Source organism: Colobus angolensis, unplaced genomic scaffold (genome assembly GCF_000951035.1).
Source record: "Colobus angolensis palliatus isolate OR3802 unplaced genomic scaffold, Cang.pa_1.0 Scaffold19, whole genome shotgun sequence".
Taxonomy (NCBI): domain Eukaryota; kingdom Metazoa; phylum Chordata; class Mammalia; order Primates; family Cercopithecidae; genus Colobus; species Colobus angolensis.
This window is the reverse complement of record NW_012115043.1, coordinates 12,543,053-12,566,673: the sequence shown is the minus strand read 5'-3', so window position 1 is coordinate 12,566,673 and position 23,621 is coordinate 12,543,053. Positions and strand designations below refer to the sequence as shown.

Here is a 23,621-nt window from a genome sequence, read left to right as displayed (position 1 = left end):
GGGCGCCTGTAGTCCCAGCTGCTCCGGAGGCTGAGGCAGGAGAATGGCCTGAACCCGGGAGGCGGAGCTTGCAGTGAGCTGAGATCCGGCCACTGCACTCCAGCCCAGGCGACAGAGCGAGACTCCGCCTCAAAAAAAAAAAGAAACCAATGGCCTTGAAACGTACCTGAGGAGGGGCTGCAAAATGGACACTGTGGACTCATCTGCTTAGCAACTTTACCACATCCTGAGTTGGCATGTTTGACATACTTAACTGCCCCCCACCGCCTGGCCCTTTATCCAGGGAAATTAGGAACAGATAGAATCAGAAACCACAGAGACACAGGCAAGAATAGACACAACGAGAAATCTGCTTTGGATTATCAGACTGGAGCTAGGATTTCCAGCTCGGTAGGTCAGACGCCTGAGCACATCAAACCCCTGCTTTTTCCTGAGCGCAGCAGTTTTGTCTTCTGTGTGGAGTACGAGTTTGAGAGGCATCCCAATTCCATGTTCATATGAGAGCAGAACATCTCTAATGCAAAGGCCCAAAGCTTTTCCCGACTAAAGTAGTGTTAGCCTCAGAGGCCCAGGGACACGATTCTTGAAGGAAGCTATGGGGCTCGAGGAAGCCTTTCTTCCATTCTTAGCTTTCATGGATTGCGAGGATTTCCTCTGTCAGTGGAACTTAGTCTAGGAGTTCTTACCATGGGAGGACTTCGGGAGGACTTAGCATGGGATGACTCTTAGTCTAGGAGTTCTTAGCATGGGAGGACTTCTTAGCATGGGAAAACCTCCCATGCTAAGAACTCCTAGCCTAGGTCCCAATGACGGAGGAGATGCTCTGACAGCTGACAGAGGAGCCCTTCTGCCGAAAGGAAGCCAAGGTGCTGCCGAGAGGAGCAAGGGCCCTGAGGCCTTGCAGAAGCAAACACCACTCCCCACTGCCTGAGAACTGGAGCAAACAGAGCATCTCGCGATGACTCCAGAACTACAGAGAATGGAGACCAACTTGCACTCCCTAAGGAAGTCCCAAAGAAACTTCCCTTCCAGGACCCTCTGCTCAGGGAAATGGGTGAGGCTTCCAACCTGGGTGAGGTGAGGTGGGTTGGGGGACAGGGCTCTGAACCCTTGGCTCCACTGCAACAAGAGAAATTCTTCTCTGAGGTGTTCCATATACCGGGTTCATTTCTAACATGTTATGGTTACAATAGATCTGGGTCCCCTTGATTACAGGAGCTGTCCGGAGGCAACCTTTTTTTGGTACCTTCTTCCTGACATACCAAGACTCGCTGAGACTAGGGAGTCTTCCCTTTGGGACCAAGGGAAATTCCATTCTCTTGATCATGATTCTGACAGCAGGGGGGCCCAGCCCGGCCTTCCTCCTGGCTGTTTGGAACAGCGGACGGTGATGCTGAGGCGAGATGGGGCAGTCCTGCCTCTGCGCCTCCAATCACTCACCTGAGGGACACAGACAAGATCCGTTCTATCTCGATTTTCCGCTTCAGGACTTCTTTCACCAGGCCCTTGTCTGGGCCCTGTTTCACTTTTTCTCGTCCGATTAAGTACAAGCACTTTGGGGTAAGAAGCAGGTCTCGCTTTACACCCTGTAAGGAGAGGAGCTTTAAGAAGCTGGACAGGCCAGGCATGGTGGCTCACCCCTGTAATCCCAGCACTTTGGGAGGCCGAGGCAGGTGGATCACCTGAGATCAGGAGTTCGAGACCAGCCTGACCAACATGGTGAAACCCCATCTCTACTGAAAATATAAAAATTAGCTGGATGTGGGGGTGGGTGCCTGTAATCCCAGCTACTTGGGAGGCTGAGGCAGGAGAATCGTTTTAACCTGGGAGGTGGAGGTTGCAGTGAGCCGAGGTTGCGCCATTGCACTCCAGCCTAGGTGACAGAGCAAGACTGCGTCTCAAAAAAAGGTGGACAGACACAGTCAATGTGATGACAACCATTCACACGGTGGACCGCTGTTACCAGGACAGGGGGAGGCTGCCTTGGACAGTCAGTCTTCACTACCATTGGGACGGCTGTTCCGTTCATCACATGACCAGGCCCATGACGGGAAAAGATGGCATTATTTGTGATTATTAAGATGACATGTAAGAAATGACTTCACCCTTTTTGACTTACAAACTGGCAAACTCATATGGAGTCACCTGATGTATCAGGACAGCAGGTGTAAAGGGGAAGTCACCAACAGCTGTGGCGAGCTTACCAAGGATGCACTACAGCGTGTTTCTAAACAGGCGGCGGTGTCTGCATATGTTTTCTTGAGAGTTCATAAAATTTTCTTTTTAAAATACTGATATGTTGTCATTTGAATAATTCTCAATAATCTAATATAAATCTACTCAGGAATTTGTGGGTAACCACTTTATAACGAGTACCGCTGCAAGAGCTAAGCACCCGTGTGAACCCAGAGCTGCCGTCACAGCAGCTGGGGCCAGGTACAGGTTGCAAGGAATGGTTTGGTTTTAGGAAAATAACATCGTGCTTCTGTTGTTTACTTCATTACATTTTTTTTTTTTTTTTGACCTCCCCGTCCCTGCCAAAAAACCAAAAGCTCTTAATGGGTCCATGAGCTTCTGAAACTTCAGATTTGTCTATTAGGACTAAGACTTTATCAAAAGGTATCTAAGGGCAGAGGTGAAAAATCAGCTGTTCCTCCTGTGGCTAGAAATGCCTTACTTATCAGCCACTTTGGGAAAATGGGTGAGGACACTCTGCAGTGTTACTTGATATTCTCAATCCTTTGATTCAACGATTTCACTCCTATCAATTTCTTCTAAAAATATTTGGAGAGAGATAGATACACAAAGATGTGTGAAAAGATGCTCATTGAAGTTATGATAGTAAAAAAGAAAAACTCACTAAAAATAGATTCATGAGAAATTGGTTAAAAATAATAAGGCATCTGTAAAATGGAATACTATGCAGCCATGTAAAGTAACTTATATTGCTCCCTGTATTACTATCGAAAATTCTCCCTGGCATTATTTAAACAAACAAACAAACAAACAAAAAACCACCTCAGGACATAAAACAGCACGTAATATGTATCTCAGTTTTTGTAAAACTAAATACACAAATGTATGTTTTCATAAAAACATTCTGAAAGATATGGATATATACAGAATGTTAACAGTGATTGTTTCTGGGCATAGGTACCGGTTTTTCTTTCGGTTTATATTTTTTCTAAATTTTTCTACAACGAACATGTTCTGCTTTGGTAACAACAAAAAGCAAAATAACAAGTTATTTTTTTAAAAAAGTAAGGAACCTGGTGATCTCAGAGGCGGGCAGTCAGCATGTACCTTGAACCTCCTGTCGTACTTGGTGACTGTGTCTGCAAAATCAATCTTCTCCCTCTTGCCCACGAACTGCTGGAGTTCCGGGTGCTCTTCCATCCCAATGTAATCGCCTATAAAGTTCCTGTTAATACTGTTTCTCCTTCTCTCCTTCTTGTTCAGTAAGATGTCTGAGGCTACAATTCCCAAGAGGGCGAAGATGGAAGAAGGATAAGTCAGTCAGGAAAAGGAGGAAAATACTGTGGAAATATACAAATAAACTCCAAATGATGCAGTATTTGTAGCATGACATTATATGCAAAATAAAATGGAACTTAGAACTTCACTTAAGCTCAAATTTACTCTTCAGATTTGTTAAAATGAATGAAACAAAACTGCTAAAATACCTTCTTCTCTCATTTGAACGTATTTCTTCCGGGCCACAAATTTCCTCCATGATTTCTGTATCACTCGAGCATATCCATCATACTTTCTCTCTCTCATCTCTTCTAAAAGAAATAGCTGTGAATGGAGAGAAGACAAGTGTGAGCCAAGCCCCAAGCCCCAATCCCTGAACAGCACTTTTCTTGTCATTCCATGGACACTCAGTTTAGACAATGACATGCACGGGAAGCAGCTTCTCTGATTCATGAACAAATACGTGAAATGCTTACTGTGGCATGTTGTTTATTCCCACTATAAAATGACCTATACCTTTTTTCTTTTAATGGAAAACAATGGGAAATAGGAGAATCTGAGTGTATTCAGTTGGACCTTGCCCTGCCTCGCTACAGTCTCTGTGAGAATCAAATGAGCGAGCGATTCAGCGCTTCTCCACTTATCCCCTACCTTCATCCAAAGAGGATATTATTAGGAATCCAGATCAAGTGAGTAGGTGGAGCTGTTGCTGTTGTTTGGTGCGGCATTTCGGCATGCAGCCTCTAAACAGAATTTTCCAGTTTCTGCAGGAGCAGGGCTTGTGCTGCTGTGGAAGGAGGGCTGCTCTACTTTCAGTTCCAAGAAAATACAGACTTCCTGTCTCAGGATTCACCAAGGAGCAGTGGAGCGAGGGTAATAACCACAGTGATTGGAGCTGGACTTGAGGTGTGCTAGTTAGGACTTGGATTTGCCCAGAAGGGCTGGAGCTGTTTAGGGGCCACATCAGCCTCTGCCAGGTCTTGAGAGTCGGGCCATTTTACCAATGAATGCTGAGGCTGCACCTCAACCAGGCTTTGGAATAATAAAGGCAACAGCAAACAGCTGTAGTGAGCCGAGTGCCCACTGTGGGGCAGAAGTCACCCTAGATGATTTCCACACAGTTTCATTCAACACCACAGCTACATGAGCCACATAACTCTGTCATCTCCGTTTTACAGATGAGAAAACTGGAACTAAGACTGGGTGGGGCTAGAAAGTGAACCTAGGTCTTTCAGGCTCTGCCAGGCTCCTCATTTAGACATGCAGAGCTTTCTCTGTAAACCTGCATTTGATCCACTTGTAAAATGGTAGGAAACCTTTTCATCTACCTTGAGAGTGGCTTCCATGACTCTCTAGGAAAAAAAGAAAATCAACCAATAAAAATCCAAAGTAAAGATGATGAATAGTCATTGCAAAAATGTTCCAGAAGTAAACAAGCCAATGTGGTTTGAAGGCAGCTGGGCTTGATTTGTTGTCTCTGTTTAGCCGGGTATATGCTTGGGAGCCAGACCTATCCTCTCCTGCCACTCAACTTCCCTCCTTCTCATAGCTCCATCTGTGCAGAAACAACAACCCAAACTCCAAACACCAGGGGAGGGGCCACGTAATTCCCCCGGCTTCAGTGCCATATACAATGGACATAAGGACGGATTTCTAAACCCCAAGTGGAATGCATGGATTAGCAACTGGACAGAAAGTTTAAAATCTGAGCCCTGCAGCTGCCTGTTGTAAGAATATCCATTGATATTTCTTATCTTGTGTATTGGGTTTCTGAGTAAGTCTTATTTCCTTCTTCTTTCCCAGAACTATTTTGGGCGTATCACAGAAAATACACTTGTGACTCAGAGAAAGGATGAAGAGGCAAACGATTCCCAACTTCCTAGAGACTATCTCAAAGATTCGCTGGATTTTAGATTTCTTTTTAAAAGCCCAGGGGGTTAGAAATTAGGGAGGTTCAAGAAAAAAAACCTTGATAACATAGATGAGGAGAGAATAAAAACCAAACCAAACAATAACAACAACAGAAAAACACACAAAACAACCCTGAATGAGAAAAGCCAAAAGACATGGATACATGTAACACAAAACAAAAACAAACCCCATGGTGTCTGATGTGGGTTTTTTTTTTTTTTTTTTTTTTTTGAGACAGAGTCTCGCTCTGTTGCCCAGGCTGCAGTCCAGTGGCGCAATCTCGGCTCACTGCAAGCTCCGCCTCCCGAGTTCAAGCCATTCTCCTGCCTCAGCCTCCCGAGTAGCTGGGACTACAGGCGCCTGCCACCACAACTGGCTAATTTTTTTTTTTATTTTTAGTAGAGACGAAGTTTCACCGTGTTAGCCAGGATGGTCTTGATCTCCTGACCTCTTGATTCGCCCGCCTCGGCCTCCCAAAGTGCTGGGATTACAGGCATGAGCCACCGTGCCTGGCCATGATGTGGGTTGTTAAAGCAAATAGGTAATTTTGTATATTCAGCACATTTACTATTAAGGTAAAACCACATGGTAGTTTTTCTTTTTTTCTTTTTCCTTTTCTTTCCTTTTCCTTTTTTTTTTTTTAAGAAAAAAGGTCTTTCTTGATCTGTTGCCCAGGCTGGACTGCAGTGGTACAATCATAGCACACTGTAACCTTGAACTCCTGGGCTCAAGTGATCCTCTGACCTCAGCCTCCTGAGTAGCTAGGACAACAGGCACATACTACCACACCCAGCCAATTTTAAATTTTTTTGTAGAGATGAGGTCTAACTGACTTACCCAGTCTTGAACTCCTGGCCTCAAGTCATCTTCCCAACTCAGCCTCCCAACGTGTTGAGATTACAGGCATGAGCCACTGTGCCCAGCCAGATTTTAAAAACCAACTTTTGTGAAAGTATTTGCATGTCAGGGCTAGATGGGGATGTATGCGTTTGGGGCAGGGGAGAGAGCAGAGGTGATGGTGTGCGTGTGTGAGTGCACATGTCAAAGATGGGGGAAAGGAGAGTCAAGTAATGGTAATAACACAATTGAGTATAAGGCAAGGAAAAGGACAGCCCGAAATAAATCTTGATTTTGAATAGAACCCCCTCCAACGCAAATGAATCAGAAAAAAAAAAAAAACGTATTACAAATATTGAGGCTGTTTTAATTATATATGAAAATCTCACAAGTTGAAAAGTAAAAGCGGGTATGAAACAAGGAGTTCTCAATTGTACCGATAAATCACTCCATCCCATTTTAGAAAGAACAGGAACTGTTCTGTGGGTTGCTTAATGGCGAATGACACAACATTTTCACTTTATATTTGGAAAAGAAAATTCTTGTGAAGCTACAAATAACTCAAAGTAGAAAAATGCTACCACAAACGTTTCATAAATGGGTTCCATCTCTGTGTGCCGCTTATTTATTTAATAATCTTGATGTCTGACAAAGCCATTCAGTTATAGCCATTATCCTTCCTGCGTCTCGGGCTGATCCTACGAGGCAGGCAGAACAGTGGCTATGGGGCTCACCTTAGAGGAGAAGAAAACTAACGGCAAGACTGGGATGTGCCTGACATCAAACGCTTCCTTTTACTGTGAGTCCCCATACGATTTCCCCTTGGTCTGATGACTGATTTCTGCCAAGTTCGTCACTGACTCTTGAAACAGGGTCTTGTGATGGTTAAGGGAGCCTCGAGAAACGATGATGCTGAACCTTGGTTCCAGCAGTTTCTCCAGCTTAAAAAGGAATGAATGTCTTTATTCTACAGCCCTGGAGCAAACCAGGCAGAAGAACTGAACAGAACTTCCTGTGGGCATTCATGGGGCTCACTGAGCACATTCTCAGCAGGAAAGCAGGAAGTGTCTCTAGATGCAGCTGTAGCGGTCTGTCTGTGAACTGTGAATGTGTATTATGAACACCTTACTGGTAAGTATTGTGTTCTCTAAACCAGAAATTTCTCCTCCCACCTATTTTCCCCCTCACAGTCCTTTCTAGGCTCCCCCAAGGCCTTCTAGGTACAATCCTGGGGCTTCCCACCCGGCACTCTGCGGCACCTTCCAGGAGGAATCAATCCTGAGCCTATGTGTAACTGACTTGGTGTCAACTAACCATGGGTGGGACACTGGAGTCCCTCTTTAGCTTAGACATCTTAGAGACTAAGTAACTACTGAGCATTTTCTGTGTGAGACTTTGGGTTTATAGAGACATATGGAACAGAGTCCCTGCCCTCAAGGAGTGTAGCAGCTAGAGAGGAGTGCGACAGTCAGTGAGGAAGGAGCCACTCTCTGACGCCCCTTTTTCTACCTGTTCAGTGCTCTGCAGGAAATGAATGGGACGGTGATGGGCTATGGAGAGCACGTGTTTAGGGAAGGACCCATTTAGACCGGGAAGGGAGGGAAGGCTTCTTTGAGGAGACAACATTGATGGCGTGAAGTGAAGAATGAGAAAAAGAAGCCAGCCAAGGGGTGGAGCAGGGCTGGCGGGGGCCCTGCGAGAGGGAAGAGAGTGGAGAACCAGCCAAGCACTCACAGACTCGGGGGCTTTGATGAACACTTTACTCCTCCCCAGCTGGAACTGGTCGCTGTCCATGTTGACCGACTGCAGCAGGTGCAGGACGCCTTGCTTCTCATCTCCCTGCCAAGAGGGCCAGGTGGCTTTGGTCAGAATGGCATACCTGTGGGGACATTGGGGAGAAGAGAATCAGACTTGGGTGGGACCGCACTGGCTTTCTACCTGGGCAAGGCAGCAAGAGCTCCACTCTGAAGGTGCCCAGTGCTGCAAAGTTACTGATCAACTATTTACCAGCTGTTCGAAGGCTCAGGCATGGACCGCCTTGACTGCAAAAGTCCCCAGTCTGGGATGCCCGTTCCAGAGCTGCCTCCCGCTCCTTCCCCTTCCCAGCATTCCCTTGTCAACACCCTGGTGAAAACCTGCATACTCTTTCTATCACTGTCTAAAAATAGCATTGTGGAAGGTCACCAGGGGTGCTCTTTAGGCAAAATCAAATGGTCTTGTCTCAATAATAATCTCCCGATTTCTTCAGGGCATTTAACGAGGCAGAGAGTTTTATAAAGCTCCTGCTAAGCAGCTATTATAACAATGGTATATCAACTTCCACCTTTGAAATTCTATGCATCTGGGTCATGAGGCCCTTGGGATCTGCTCCTTGGCTGTCCTTCAACCTTGCCTCTTCACGCTCACTTTGGCTTGCTGCATTTCTTCCAGAATGGCCTCTTCTTCGTGCCCACCATGCCCTTTCCTTCCTCGGAGCTTCTGCCCCTGCTCTTCCCTCTACTGGTGTGCTGCTCCCCAAACTCATCACTCGGCTGGCTCCCCCTTGGGTGTCTCACCTTCAGTGACACTCCCAGACAGGCCTTCTTGGACCAAAAATCAAAACCTGCTCCCTTGTTAGTTTCTCTCACAGCAAGTAATATTTTTCCTTCAGAGCATGTACTCTGATTTGTTGTTATACTCATGTTGGGGTTTATTTGGTTAATTTATGCCTCCCGCATGAAGGTGAGAGCTCCAGGAGACCGGATGCCACATCTGTGCGGCCCCTCCTGTACATCCGGAGCCTTACACCATGCCTGGCACACAGCAGTCATAATGAACACTCCTGGCTAATGCGGATGGGTGCTCTCTCTGCATGAGGTGCTGTGACCGAAGCTTTTGATGTAGGATCTCCTCATTCCTATAGCAACCTGATCAGGTTGGTTTTCCATTTTGCAGAGTAAGAGACAGAGGCAAATGATGACTTGCCCAAGGCTACTTAGCTAGTAAGTATCAGAGATGGGATTTGAATCCCTGTCTCTTTCATTATGACCCTGCAAAAAAGCCATGGACTGGTTCACATTTAAATTCTTTTTTTAAAGATTATCCAGTCTACTATACACGCCTATGTTAGACACATTACTATTACATCAGAGGCTGATATAATCAAGGAGAGACAAGCACATTACAGTTTGTCATATATGGACAGAATCATCATGGGCATGTGTGGGTGTGAGGTTGGAGGGCGTGGCCCACGTGCGAGCACATCCAGGGCCCTGGCAATAGGTCCCCAGGCCTTAAGCGAAGCCAGGGCCCTCCTTTGTTCCCAGAAACTACTATCAGGATTAGACTGATTTATGACAGCCAAGGGAGAAGGGAACCTTGAGTGGCCCTGCCTTCAGGATCCAGGGCTCCCACAGGGCCAGCTGGTTGGGACTAAGGTGATTTTAGGAGCCTTCTCTGCTCCTCTCAAATGTCTGCATCTTGCCTGATAATATCATAAACTTTCTGGAGAGGTAAATGCTCCTATTGCCTAATTAGGGATAAAAAGCTTAAAAATGAAAATGCCGAGTGGAAGTCACACATTAGCATGAATAACTTTCATATATGGTATAATGACATTAATCAAAACAAATTAAGCTACAGATAAATGACTAATAGCAGAACCTTTCTAGATGTGATTGGGGGAGTTAGTGAAAATGAGTAGGTGCTGGGAATCTAATTGGGTGAGGCAGAAAGTTCATGGAGGATAGAAGTGAGAAGGACAGACTATAGACTTTCAAGGTGACAAGCTTCTAAGAGTACAGTTTTACTTGGCTTGATCTAACCTAAAATTATAAACTAAAGTATACTTATTGTGCAACTGGAAATGGGTCTTTATGGCAATTCACATTTTTTTGTACAAAATTAATGCTGCGTTGTTTTGTTTTGTTTTTACCGTAATGAACCTTGCACAGACTTTCTCTCCCTTATCCTGACAAGGCCTCCACTGGTGAGGGTCTTGGCAATACATGGGAATTGCCTGGGGCTTCCTTTGCTTCCATGAAGCCTGATACATCCTGACCCCATCCTTTGGTATTGCACTGGAGACCAGGGCATAAACCAACTATACATGTTGTCCTACCAAGGACACATGCCACTGTCTTTCTCTAGGATATACTCGTGGGAGCAGGTTGCACAGGGCAATGGTGCCCCTGCCTAATTGGTGCCTGTGATAATTTTGGACAGATGGCAATAATAACTTACATTCCTTTCATCACGCATTTTCAGTTTAAGACTCAAATACGCTAATATTTCATCTCAAGGCCTTTGTGCCAGCTCCTCTTTCTGCCTGGAATCTCTTCCCGGCTCTTGTTATCTCTTGGATCACTGATCCCAGGTTTCCTTCTCAGAGGAAACGCAGCTCGGACCCCAGGGACTCCTAGCTGCTGACACTTGAGATTAAAGCTGTTTCTGACCTCCAAGGACACTCTCTACCACTCTGTGCTTTCCTGGGCTTCCTATTCTTTCTCCTCTCTTGCCCATGACGTGGAACGCCTTTGCTGACGAGGCATGCCTTTATCATCCCCACATTCTGAGAGGCTAGGTCAAGGTCAGAGGAAGCATGCTTGTGAGGAAGTGTAAATCACGCTACAAGATAAACTTTGCAAATCTGTTATGTTTCTACCACATTCTTCCTCCTAAGCATCAGAATCCATATTTGGGCTTATTGCTGCCAACCACAGAAAGAAACACACATTGCCTAGCTCAGAGAGGTGTTTTCTGGAAAACTTATTTTCTAAGACGCAACATGGCTGCTATTTCTAACAGTTTTTTTTTTTTTTTTAACACTTTATAAAGGCATAAAAGTTGTAGTGGGGAGATGGTGTAAACGGGCGCCTCCTGCTACTGTTTCAAGTAGCACAGGACTTACTTTAAGAGCATGGGGCCCACCCATGGGGGAATTAAGGCATCTTTGGATTTTTGCTCTCCAATATTCAGTCAAGAGGGATGGTTTTGATAAATATAAAGGATTTTCCAGAGAGGAAAATAACACACACTAAACACATGGAGTATTTCCTAAGCCACCACTATGCTCCGGGTAGTCTCTGAGCCATGGCTCTATTTAGGCCTGTGAACTTCCTTTCTAGGGAGGGTGTATAATACATGCATACGTGGATAGTTGTGCTGGGTATTAATATATCCTTTCTCTTCAGGCTTTTACTTTGTTTCTCATTTGGCAGCCTTTCTGTGGACACCTAGAAAGTAATTTTATGAACAAAGCCTTTCCTCTCACCTTGGGAGAAAATAAAGTTATATGAGATGGTTCACCTACCTGGAGACCATCACAGGATGGGACAGTCAGCGGCGGACTGGGGATGAATTCTGCATGACCAAGATCCCAGACTCAAGTGTCTTAAGGAAAATGGTGTTCTCTCCAGAGAAATACCCCTGCCCACTGATATATCTGGACTTCAAGCCACTTTTGAGTGGACTGCTTCAATAACAGTTTTGAAATATAGTGTGGGGGACTGAAAATGTCCTTTTTATAGAAAAATTATTTCCTTCTGAACTTTATCCTCCCAGTAATTTTTTTTTTTTTTTTTTGAGATGGAGTTTCGCTCTCGTCACCCAGGCTGGAGTGCAATGGTGTAGTCTCGGTTCACTGCGCCTCCTGGATCCAAGAGATTCTGCTGCCTCAGCCTTCTGAGTAGCTGGGACTACAGGCACCCGGCACTGTGTCTGGCTAAGTTTTGTATTTTTAGTAGAGGCGGGGTTTCACCATGTTGGTCAGGCTGGTCTTGAACTCCTGACCTGAGGTGATCTGCCCACTGCGGCCTCCCAAAGGACTGGGATTACAGGCATGAGCCACCTTGCCCGGCCCCAGTATTCTCAAACCAAGAAAAGTATGACAACAATAAAACAGCCTACTTTTGGACAATACAGACAAGGCTATTTGTCTCTTCTGAAAGGAAAAGCTTACTGCAGGAGAGCTAAGAAGAGAGACATCCAAGGATACAAGCATTTCAATGAAAGTTCCTCAACATAAAAGGCATAACAAATTTCACAAAATGCCTACTCAGAATGAGGCACAGTGTAAAGTACCATGCATGGAACCATGAAGGTAGCATGGCACTCAAGACAGATCCGGAAAATCAACAGAGTCAGTTCACAGCTCAAGCACGCAGCACAGGGTCCCTTAGACCAGCCAACGTTTTTTGGCACCAGGATTCACGGAAGATAATTTTTCTACGGACGGGGTTGTGGAGATGGTTTTGGGATGAAACTGTTCCACCTCAGGTCATCAGGCATTAGATTCTCAAAAGGAGCACACAACCTAGATCCCTCACATGTGCTGTTCACAATAGGGTTTGTGCTCCTGTGAGAATCTAATGCCGCCGCTGATCTGACAGGAGGTGGGGCTCAGGCGGTAATGCTCGCTGGCCTGCTGCTCACCTCCTGCTGTATGGGCCAGTTCCTAACAGGCCACAGACCAGTACTGGTCCCCGACAGGGAGTTGGGGTCCCCGGCCTTAGATGGTAAAAAGTGTGCATAGACTTCCTGGTCTCCTGAGATGGCAGCACTCCTAGCATTACTTATGGAAGTCAGTTTGGTTGGTTGGTTGGTTTTTAAAACAAGGTAGAAAGAAGGAGGTCTTTCAGAACTGGTTTCTCAAAAAAAAAAAAAAAAAGAATAGATTTAAAAAGGTCTGATCAGGTTTCTCTTTTCTTGTTCTCTTGAGACATGGTATTGCTCTGTCACCCAGGCTAACTCACTGTAGCCTTGACCTCCTGGGCTCAAGTAATCCTCCTGCCTTAGCCTCCCAATGTTCTGGAATTACAGGCATGAGCCACTGCACCTGGACTGATGAGTTGTTTTATTATTGTGGATGCACAGTGGGTATATATATTTATGGGTTGCATGAGTTTTTTTTTTTTTCTTTTTTACTTACTGCATGAGATACTTTGATACAGCCATGCAATGTGTAATAATCACATCACGGAAAATGGGGTGTCCATCTCCTCAAACATTTATTCTTTGTGTTACATGAAATTCAATTGTACTCTTTCAGTTGTTTTAAAATGTACAATTAAATTATTTTTGACTATAGTCACCCAGTTGTGCTAGCAAACACTAGGTCTTATTCGTTCTTTCTGTTTTTTTGTACGCATTAACCATCTCCACTTCCCTTCCCCTCCCCCTACTACCCTTCCCAGCCTCTGGTAACCATCATTTTATTCTCTGTCTTGATGAGCTCAATTACTTTAATTTTTAGCTCCCACAAATAAGTGAGAACATGCGATGTTTGTCTTTCTGTGCCTGGCTTGTTTCACTTAACATAATGATCTCCAGTTCCATCGTGTTGTTGCAAATGGCAGGATCTCATTCTTTTTTTGAGATGGAATCTCGCTCTGTCACCCAGGTTTGAGGGCAATGGTGTAATCTCGGCTCACTGCAAACTCCGCCTTGGGTTCCAGCAATCCTTCCACCTCAGCCTCTTGAGTAGCTGGAATTACAGGTGTGCACCACCACACCTGGCTAATTTTTGTATTTTTAGTAGAGGAGGTTTCACCATGTTGGCCAGGCTGGTCTCAAACTCCCAACCTCCAGTGATCCACACACCTTGGACTCCCAAAGTGCTGGGATTACAGGCGGGAGCCACCACACCTGGCCTGGATCTCATTATTTTTTATGCCTGAATAGTACTCCACTGCCTACGTGTATCACATTTTCTTTTCTTCTTCTTCTTTCTTTTCTTTCTTTTTTTTGTTGAGACAGGGTCTTGCTCCATCGCCCAGGCTGTATGTAGTACAGTGGCACAATCTTGGCTCACTGCAGCCTCTGCTTCCTGGGTTCAGGACGTTTTCCCACCTCAGCCTCTTGGGTAGCTGGCATGACAGGCATGGGCCACCACACTAGGCTAATTTTTGTATTTTTAGTAGAGACAGGGTTTCACCATGTTGGCCAGGCTGGTCTCAAACTCCTGATCTCAAGTGAGCCGCCCACCTTGACCTCCCAAAGCGCTGAGATTACAGGCGTCAGCCACCGCATCCAGCCTGTATCACATTTTCTTTATCCTTTTGTTTGTTGATGGGCACAGATTGCTTCCAAATCCTGGCTATTGTGAATAGCACTGCCATAAACACAGGAGTGAAGATATCTTTCATATCCTGATTTCCTTTCTTTTGGCTCTGTACCTAGGAGTGGGATTGCTGGATCATATGGTAGCTCTATTTTTAGTTTTTGGAGGAGCTTCCAAACTGTTCCCCATAGTAGTTATACTAATTTACATTCCCACCAACAGCATAGGAGGGTTCCCTTTCTCCACATTCTTGCCAGCATTTGTTATTGCCTGTCGTTTGGGTAAAAGCCACTTTAATTGGGGTGAGACATCTCATTGTAGTTTTACTTTGCATTGCTCTGATGACCAATGGTACTGAACACTTTTTCATATGCCTGTTTGCCATCAGCATGTCTTTTTTTGAGAAATATCTATTGAGATCTTTTGCTCATTTTTTGGATTGGATGATTAGATTTTTTTCCCACAAAGTTGTCTGAGCTCCTTCTATATTCTGGTTATTAATCCCTTGTCAGATGGATGGTTTGCAAATATTTTCTCCCATTTCGTGGGTTGTCTCTTCATTTTGTTGATTGTTTCCTTTGCTGTGTGGAATTTTTTTTTGAGATGGAGTCTCACTCTGTCACCCAGGCTGAAGTGCAACGGCGCCATCCCAGCTCACTGCAACCTCCGCCTCCCTGGTTCGAGTGATTCTCATGCCTCAGCCTCCCAAGTAGCTGGGATTACAGATGCGTGCCACTGTACCTGGCTAATTTTTGTATTTTTAGTAGAGACAGGTTTCACCAGTTGGCCAGGTTGGTCTCAAACTCCTGACCTCAGGTGATATGCCCACCTCAGTATCCCTAAGTGCTAGGATTATAGGCGTAAGCCACCGAGCCCGGTCCCTCTTAATTATAAAAGGGTATTTGGGGGCCGGGCATGGTAGCTCATGCCTGTAATCCCAGCACTTTGGGAGGCTAAGGCAGGAGGACTGCTTGAGCCCAAGAGTTCAAGACCAGTCTGGACAACCAAGGGAGACCTTATCTCTAAAAAATAAAAAAAATAAAATAAAAAAAATGATGATCTAAGCCAAACTTCCTCAACTGACTGTGCCCTGAAGGGGGAACATCAGTCCACATCTGGACACACTTTTGTATGTCACAACTCAGAGGAAGGTACACGACTGGCATCTAGTGGGTGGAGACCAAGAAGGCTGCTAAACATCCCACGATAGACAGGAAAGACTCGGCAGCAAAGAATCTTCCAGCCTAAAATGTCAATGTCTGAGGCTGAGAAACTCTCCTCTAAGCTAGTGTTACCGATCTCTTTAAGCAAGTCTCATAACTAACATCTCAGTTGTTTGTCAGCAAATGGATGGTGCTATGGTGATGCAAAAGCTCTACAAATATATTTTCTCAACTTCCTAAATATTTCTTTCACGTAGTCTTGCTTACACTATAGGTGTACTGACGTCTTCAATTCAGAGAACAAAGAGGATGAACCTTGCTCCTAGTCTAACTCACCTCCAAAATTATTAGGAAACTCAAATGTGGGGGACTGAGTTTCCGAGGCTTTATTATACGAAATGATTAGCCCTTTTTTAAAACCTCTAAATGGTGAGTGAGCTGTCCTAATCTCACAGCACAAGAAACAACAGCCCTAAATAAGAACTGTCTTATGAGAAATACTAGATTCCAAAGACAGTAATTAACCTCTTCTTCAGTCTACTAGTTCTTTGTTATATACAATCTGAATTAAAACAAACAAACAAACAAAACCATTATATCCAGCCCCTGCATAATATATCAGGAAGACGTAACTGTATCTGACTGAAATGCTCAATTTGGCCCGGTGTGGTCATCATGATGATAATCCCTACACTTTGGGAGGTTGAGGTGGGAGGATCACTTGAGAGCAGCCGGGGCAACATAGTGAGACCCTGCCTTTACGAAAAGTAAAAAGTCATCTGGGCGTGGTGACGCATGCCTGCAGTACTAACTACTTGCAGACCGAGGTGGGAGAAAATGGCTTGAGCCCAGGAGTTCAAGGATGCAGTGAGTTATGATTGCACCACTGCACTCCTGAGTAATGGAGCAAGACCTTGTCTCTAAATAAATAAATCAAACACAAAATTTGGCTTGCTTCTTTTTTGTTACCCTATTCCTTAAAGGAAATTAAATAGATGTTGAAATACAGTGGAACGCCAGAGAATCATCAGAGAAGTTAAGACTGATGTCACATTTTAGGGGTACTACGTTTTATCCTTTTACAAACAACACAAAATAAGAACAATTTAAGTACGGGTCCTGCCAAATACATGTTAAGGGATATATAAAAACAAGTTTAAATTTATACATAGATTGTACAAGATTTTTGAGGTTAAATATTTTAAGCTTATTGTCTTAAGTGAGTTAAATATTTTCCTGAAATTTCTTCATACTGTTAATTTATTTAGTCAAGTTAAACCTCCACCCTTCCTGTAGCACAGTTATCAAGAATTCCTGAACTTATGTGTTATACATAAGTTCATTAGGTTGTGTTACAGCCTAATGAATAGTTATGGCTATTGATTTATTCTACAATAAATAACAGTAAAAGAATTGTTACTACAATGCAATAATAAAAAGACAAAACACCCAATTAAAAAATTGCAAAGGGCCTAACAGACATTTCTCCAAAGAGGAAATACAAATAGCTAATAGGCACATGAAAAAATCCTCAATATAATTTGCAATCTGGGAAATGCAAATCAAAACCACCATGAAATACTACTCCACATTCACTAGAATGGTTAGAAAATAACTTATGTTGGCAAGGATTTAGATAAATTGGAAGCCTCAAATACTGCTAGTGGTATAAAATGTAAAATGGTGCAGTCACTTCAGAAAACAATCAGGCAGTTCCTCTCAAAGGTTAAATGCAGAGTTACCATATGACCAAGCAATTGCACTTTTTTTTTTTTTTTTTTTTTTTTGAGACAGAGTCTCACTCTATTGCCCAGGCTGGAGTGCAGTGGTGCGATGTCGGCCCACTGCAAGCTCCGCCTCCCGGGTTCATGCCATTCTCCTGCCTCAGCCTCCCAAGTAGCTGGGACTATAGGCGCCCGCCACAACGCCCGGCTAATTTTTTATATTTTTAGTAGAGACGGGGTTTCACCGTGTTAGCCAGGATGATCTCGATCTCCTGACCTCGTGGTCTGCCCGCCTGGGCCTCCCAAAGTGCTGGGATTACAGGTGTGAGCCACTGTGCCCAGCCACAACTGCACTTTTAAGCATATACCAAAATAAATGAAATATGACCACATAAAAACTTGTACACAGATTTTCATAGTAGCATTATTCATAATGGCCAAGAAGTGGAAACAACTGATGTTTATCAACTGATGAATGAATAAGTAAACTGCGCTATAGCCATACAATGGATTACTATTCTGCAATTAACAAGAAGGAGGTGTTCAAGTGCAATGTCATGGATGAATCTTATGTTCGGCGAAAGAAGCCAGTCACAGAGGACACACATATGATTCCATTGCTATGAAAAGCCCAGCGTAAGCAAATCTATAGACAGAAGGTAGATAAGTGACTGGCTGGGCCCGGAGGCAAGGGGAAAATTGGGGGTTGACAACAAAGGCAAGCATGACTTCTTTTCAGGGTAAGAAAATGTCCTAAAATTAACTGTGGTGATAGTTGCACAACTCTGTGAATATGTTAAAAGCCATTGACTCATGCACTTGAAGGGGGTGAATTGTATAGATTTGAATTATGGCTCAATAAACCTGTTTTAAAAAAGGCCAGAGTCACTATTTCCTTACCTCTGTAGGAATTTTTGGAAAATGCGCCGATAGGCATAGCCAGCTCTTCTCACTCGAATGTTCTCTTTCAGACCCAGATATTCAACTTGATGCTTTACCCTGCGCAAAGGGAGAAAATGGGGCCTGGATGTTACTGGATAATCCTTTCACCGGTGTTCTCACCAGCCATTCCTCAAACCCCCAGTTCCAAGCTGTAGGGAAACATATTCAAAAGATTACAATTTATAGCGTTCGAACACTGAGCTGACCTCTCAGATGACATGATGCTAATTTTAAAATATTGAAATACAGCAATTAGGCCAGGCACGGCGGCTCACACCTGTAATCCCAGCACTTTGGGAGGCCGAGGACGGTGTATCAACTGAGGTCAGGAGTTCAAGACCAGCCTTGGCTAACAAGGTGAAATGCTATCTCTACTGAAAATACAAAAATTAGCCGGGCGTGGTGGTGTGCACCTGTAGTCCCAGCTACTCGGGAGGCTAAGGCAGGAAAATCACTTGAACCCGGGAGGCAGAGGCTGCAGTGAGCCAAGATCACACCATTGCACTCCAGCCTGTATGACAGAGTGAGACTCAGTCTCAAAAAATAAATAAATAAAATACAGTAATTAAATAACAGGGCATTACATATCTGTTTCAAAGAATAATAGTAACACAAAGACCCATCTAACTATCACCTAGAGTATGAACAAAAATATTGGTTTATCAGAAGGTTAAAGGAAAGAACTTTTAACTTTTGAATTAAATGATGCTAGAGCTTCCTTCTTTTCTTTCTCTTTCTCTCTTTCTTTCTCTCTCTCTCTCTCTTTTGAGAGAGAGTCTCGCTTTGTCATCTAGGCTGGAGTGCAGTGGCACAATCTCGGCTCACTGCAACCTCTGCCTCATGGGTTCAAGAGATTCTCCTGCCTCAGTCTCTCGAGTAGCTGGGATTACAGGTGTGTGCCACCATGCCTGGCTAATTTTTTGTATTTTTTAGTAGAGATGGAGTTTCGCTATGTTGGCCAGGCTAGTCTTGAACTCCTGGCCTCAGGTGATCCACCACACCTGGCCCATCCTGGTTTCTTAATAGTAAAAATCTAGCAATCTCTTTTGAAAAAATGGACATAAAGAACTAGTAGGTTAATATTCTCACACATGAGGATTTTCATACCAGAAGATGCCCCATGCCCCACACCTTGGGGCTGCTGTTTTAGTAGGCCTGCTGGGTCTAGGGTGGAGCACGGACATGTGCCTTATGAAAACCCACCACTTGCTGGGAAACACGGTGTTCTGGATGCCGACAGATCCTCAACACTTGCTTCAGATCATCCACTGTGGGAAGTTAAACTGGGCCTGGGCTGCGTGCTAAGCAAGCTGGCTGAACACAGACACTTGGAAACATGGTATTTGAGGCAAATTAGACATAAAAAGTAAAGTCTCTCTCTTTTGAAGACGGAATGTCAGGATTGTGCTGCAGTAGGGAGGTAACTCCTCGCGCTCCCTCTTTGGTACATCTGGGGTTATCTGTGCTGACAATGGGGCTAACGCACTCAGCAAAATGGGCCTTCAGGAGCTGCGGAGCTGAAAAGGCCATGAGAAGCATCCTCATTCCGATGTCACGCAGGTTCCCGACAGCCGTCTCCCCAGTAAGGCTCTCACAGAAACCACCATTTCCAAGTAAGCCTCATACGTGCAGATGTCTGCGGTGGGCCAGTCACACACAGTCCCTATTGCAACATGGTAGGGTCACCAAAAAAGGACAATGCTGTGATTCCTGCTGGAGCCCATGCAGGCAGCACAGTGTTTAGGAGCCTCTGGTGCTGCATTCCTGCTGTGCCACTGGCCCTGCCATGATGCAACTGCTGTGTGTCTCTCAGTTTCCTCTTCAGTAAAAATGGGAATGGTGGCATAAATTCTTTATTTCTAGATAAGTACTTTCTACGGAAAGCACTTAGTTGATAGCATGAGCGAAGTAAAGCTGTTGATTATTCCATCCATTCCCAGCTACAATATGTAAACCAGGAAAGGAGAATAGAGAAGGAAATGGATTTTTCACAGTATGGGGGTTCTCAGGAGCACTGTGATGTGCCTGGGCCTGGAGGGGTGAGTTGAATCCACGAGGTGCAGAGGACAAGGCAGAGGGCTGTGAAAGCAAAGGCACAAGGATAGGAAAGGCCAGTGGCGGGGTGCTGTGGGACAGGAGGAGGGGTACAGATGAAGCTCAAACTGGGGGTACAGCCTTGGCTGATGGGAAGGATGAGGTCATAATGGGAGCAGTGTTTAAGAGTCTCCAGTTTGATGGGTCTTACAGAGCCAAGAGCCAGAAATGTTGATTCCTCTAAGATTATTAACTTTTAAAAAGCCTCTATGTGCAAAGAGTCAAGCCGGGCGCAGTGGCTCACGCTTGTAATCCCAGCACTTTGGGAGCCCAAGATGGTGGATCATGAGGTCAGAAGTTCGAGACCAGCCTGGCTAACACAGTGAAACCCCGTCTGTACTAAATATCCACCTTTGCCCATATAAGTCAGACAGAGACTGGGAGAGAGAGAGAGAGAGAGAAAGAAATATGTCAATTAAAAAGGTAATTAAATTAAAAATAATTAATTTTCCTTTCTCTCATCCTCCAAATCTAAAACTCGCCACTGGCCTTTTCTCTAGTGAGAAAAATGCATGGAGCTGTTCATTTAAAGGTTCTGCTCATTTCAAAGTACTTTTCTTAAATACTGGCTTCACGCCAGGCTTTGGAGGCAGGAATGCATCACCCATTAATTCAAGCAGAAACGTTCCTTTCCCATGAATCACATAGGAAGGAATATTCCTCATGTTAAAACATTGTTTCATTCATTACAGCTTCCACCATCAGGAAATTTTCTTGTAGAAATCAGTCTAGGAAGTCCTGTAATGTTTAAAATTTGGGGTCATCAAAGGGACGCAAGTTGATTTTTGCATATTCCTGGAGCACTGTCACCTCCTCAGTAGTCACTGGTCAGACAGTGCCCGGTTGTTCCCTAGGCTATGCCAACTCCGTCTTGCAGAGACAGTATTTTTCCAAGACTATCCCTGGCCGTTTGCTCAAATTGATCAGGGCTAGAGAACTCTGCAAGGCAGCAATTCAGAATCCAGGGCAAGCAACCTTGCCAGAACCCAAACAAAAACACATTTGCGACAGGAAAAGAAAAACCCCATACCCCATAAACTTGTGGGATGAGTAACCCTCTTCACCAGGAGCTTCAGCTGGGTGTGGAATCCTGGCCAGTGAAGCACACTGCCCTTTCACGGACCCCGACGCTCCTGACTCATTGATGGAGTGAAACCATCTGTTACACAATCAACCCAAACCGGGATTACGGGTGGAACCCCAGAAAGCGATCTTACTGGAATTATAAATCAATGCTCGACCAACTAGTACTTTGAACTTCTTAAAACCAGTTTATCTGAATGCATGTCATAAAATTTTTTGCTGCAATTCAAAGAAGGGGAATCATTAAAAAAAAAAAAAAAAGAAAGAAAGAAAAGAAAAGAGAAAATACCATCCTCATCCTGTGAAGATTTACCGAATAAAATGTGCCACTCATTTAATTTCTCCATTTTCTGATATTCCAGTGAATCAAGGTGGATTTTTACAAGAAGGTAGCATTAGGGTTGGTGAACTTCCAAGCAGCTATTGCAAAACTTCTATTTTAGAGGTGCTTTCAGCAGAACTGTCTATGTGGGGTAGAGGATGCTGTGCGAAGGGAGGAAGGACAGGCGGATAGAGGTTGAAATGGGGGAAGGTGGGCTAAGACCCCCTTTGGCAATACCTCTGCTTCCAAGACTCTCATAATTTATTTCTAAGGGTGACTAAAGATTCGATTGGAGTAATCATATTGGAGTATTGATTTAATATCACTGTTCCATTGTGTGTGTGTGTACATGTGGATGTATGCGTGGGTGGGATGTGCACGTGTGGGTATGTGTGAGAGGTGAGTGTAAAAGTGACAGAGACAGAGGCAGACTGACAGCCACTGTCTGGAAGGTTTCATTCTGTCAGATGGAAGGAGATCCTATTCTAGATGGACCCTCTTAGAAGGAAGGAACTGAGGGCTAAGGAGATGAAGAGTCTCCCTCTAATGACTTAAGTGATATGTCAGTACCAGGACACAGGTCTTGCAAATCCCAGTCTAGTTCTTTGCTCTAGATCAGTGATTCTCCAAGTGCAGTGCCTGGGCCATCATCACCAGCACCACCTGCAAGATTTTTAAGATGTACATGCACGGGCCCCACTTCAGACTCACTGCATCAGAAACTTGGGATGGAGCCCAGCAATCTCAGCTTTAACAAGGCTTCCTGAGGATTCTGAGGCAGGCTCAAGTCTGGGAACCAACGTAAGAGGGCACAACAAGATGCTTTCTATTTGATTGACTGATTGATTGATTGACTTGGGGTCTCACTCTATCACCTGGGCTGGGGTGTAGTGGCTCAATCATGGCTCACTGCAGCCTAAAACTCCTGAGTGTAAGCATATTACATTTTTAGACGGGAAGAGTTGACAATGCTGCTACCCTCTTAGTCTGGAAGGAGAAGCTGAACTATACATTTCACAAAAGCAGAGGCCAAACTAAGTACATCCAAGAGAAGAGATGAGATGGGGAATGCTTATATTTCATGTCCCAGAGAAACTGTTGAGGGAACTGAGAGGGATTAATCTGTAGAAGAGAAGATTCAAAGGAAACACGATGGTCACCTCGAACTAACAGAAAAGCTGTCCAGTGGCAAATTAATGAGAATGATTCTTTTTTTTTTTTCTGAAACCGAGTCTCGCTCTGTCACCCAGGCTGGAGTGCAGTGGCGAGATCTTGGCTCACCGCAAGGTCCACGTCCCGGATTCATGCCATTCTCCTGCCTCAGCCTCGCAAGTAGCTGGGACTACAGGCACCCGTCACCACGCCCAGCTAATTTCTTTTTGTATTTTTAGTAGAGATGGGTTTCACCGTGTTACCCAGGATGGTCTCGATCTCCTGACCTCGTGATCTGCCTGTCTTGGCCTCCCAAAGTGCTGGGATTACAGGCGTAAGCCACTGCACCCGGCCGAGAATGATTCTTATGGCATGTTTTCAAAGTGAACTAGAGAAGGACTGTACAGACTCCTAAAGTAAGAATTGACCAAAGAAGAGCTGGTCACTTTAGGAAGTATGAGCCCCTCATCACGGCCTGAATATCATTAATGGACAATATTATAGAAGGAATCTGACTACATTAAATTGAAAATTTCAGAGATTGAATGGAAAAGATGCCTTAAGGGGCCAGGGGTGGGGGCTCACTCCTGTAATCCCAGTACTTTGGGAGGCTGAGGCGGGTGGCTCATGAGGTCAGGAGTTCAAGACCAGCCTGGTCAAGATGGTGAAACCCCATCTCTACTAAAAATACAAAAAGCAGCTGGGCGTAGTGGTGGCACCTGTAATCCCAGCTACTCAAGAGGCTGAGGCAGGAGAATTGCTTGAACCCGGGAGGCAGAGTTTACAGTAAGCCAAGATCATGACACTGCACTCCCGTCTGGGTGACAGAGCAAGATTCTGTCTCAAAAAAAATAAAATAAAATAAAATTCCTTAAGAATAT

General features: G+C 44.6%; 1 protein-coding gene across 1 annotated transcript in view; it reads right to left on the bottom strand.

Moving 5' to 3' along the window:
* MYO1E (myosin IE) overlaps positions 1-23,621 on the bottom strand; it is a 239,527-nt gene that overhangs the window by 33,738 nt on the left and 182,168 nt on the right. Inside the window, exons 18-22 of the mRNA XM_011940493.1 lie at positions 18,048-18,146; positions 7,957-8,101; positions 3,684-3,798; positions 3,304-3,473; positions 1,441-1,586 (exon numbers count right to left, since the gene is read on the bottom strand). Of these exons, the coding sequence (XP_011795883.1) occupies positions 1,441-1,586; positions 3,304-3,473; positions 3,684-3,798; positions 7,957-8,101; positions 18,048-18,146 (675 nt within the window). The remainder of the gene's footprint in view (positions 1-1,440; positions 1,587-3,303; positions 3,474-3,683; positions 3,799-7,956; positions 8,102-18,047; positions 18,147-23,621) is intronic.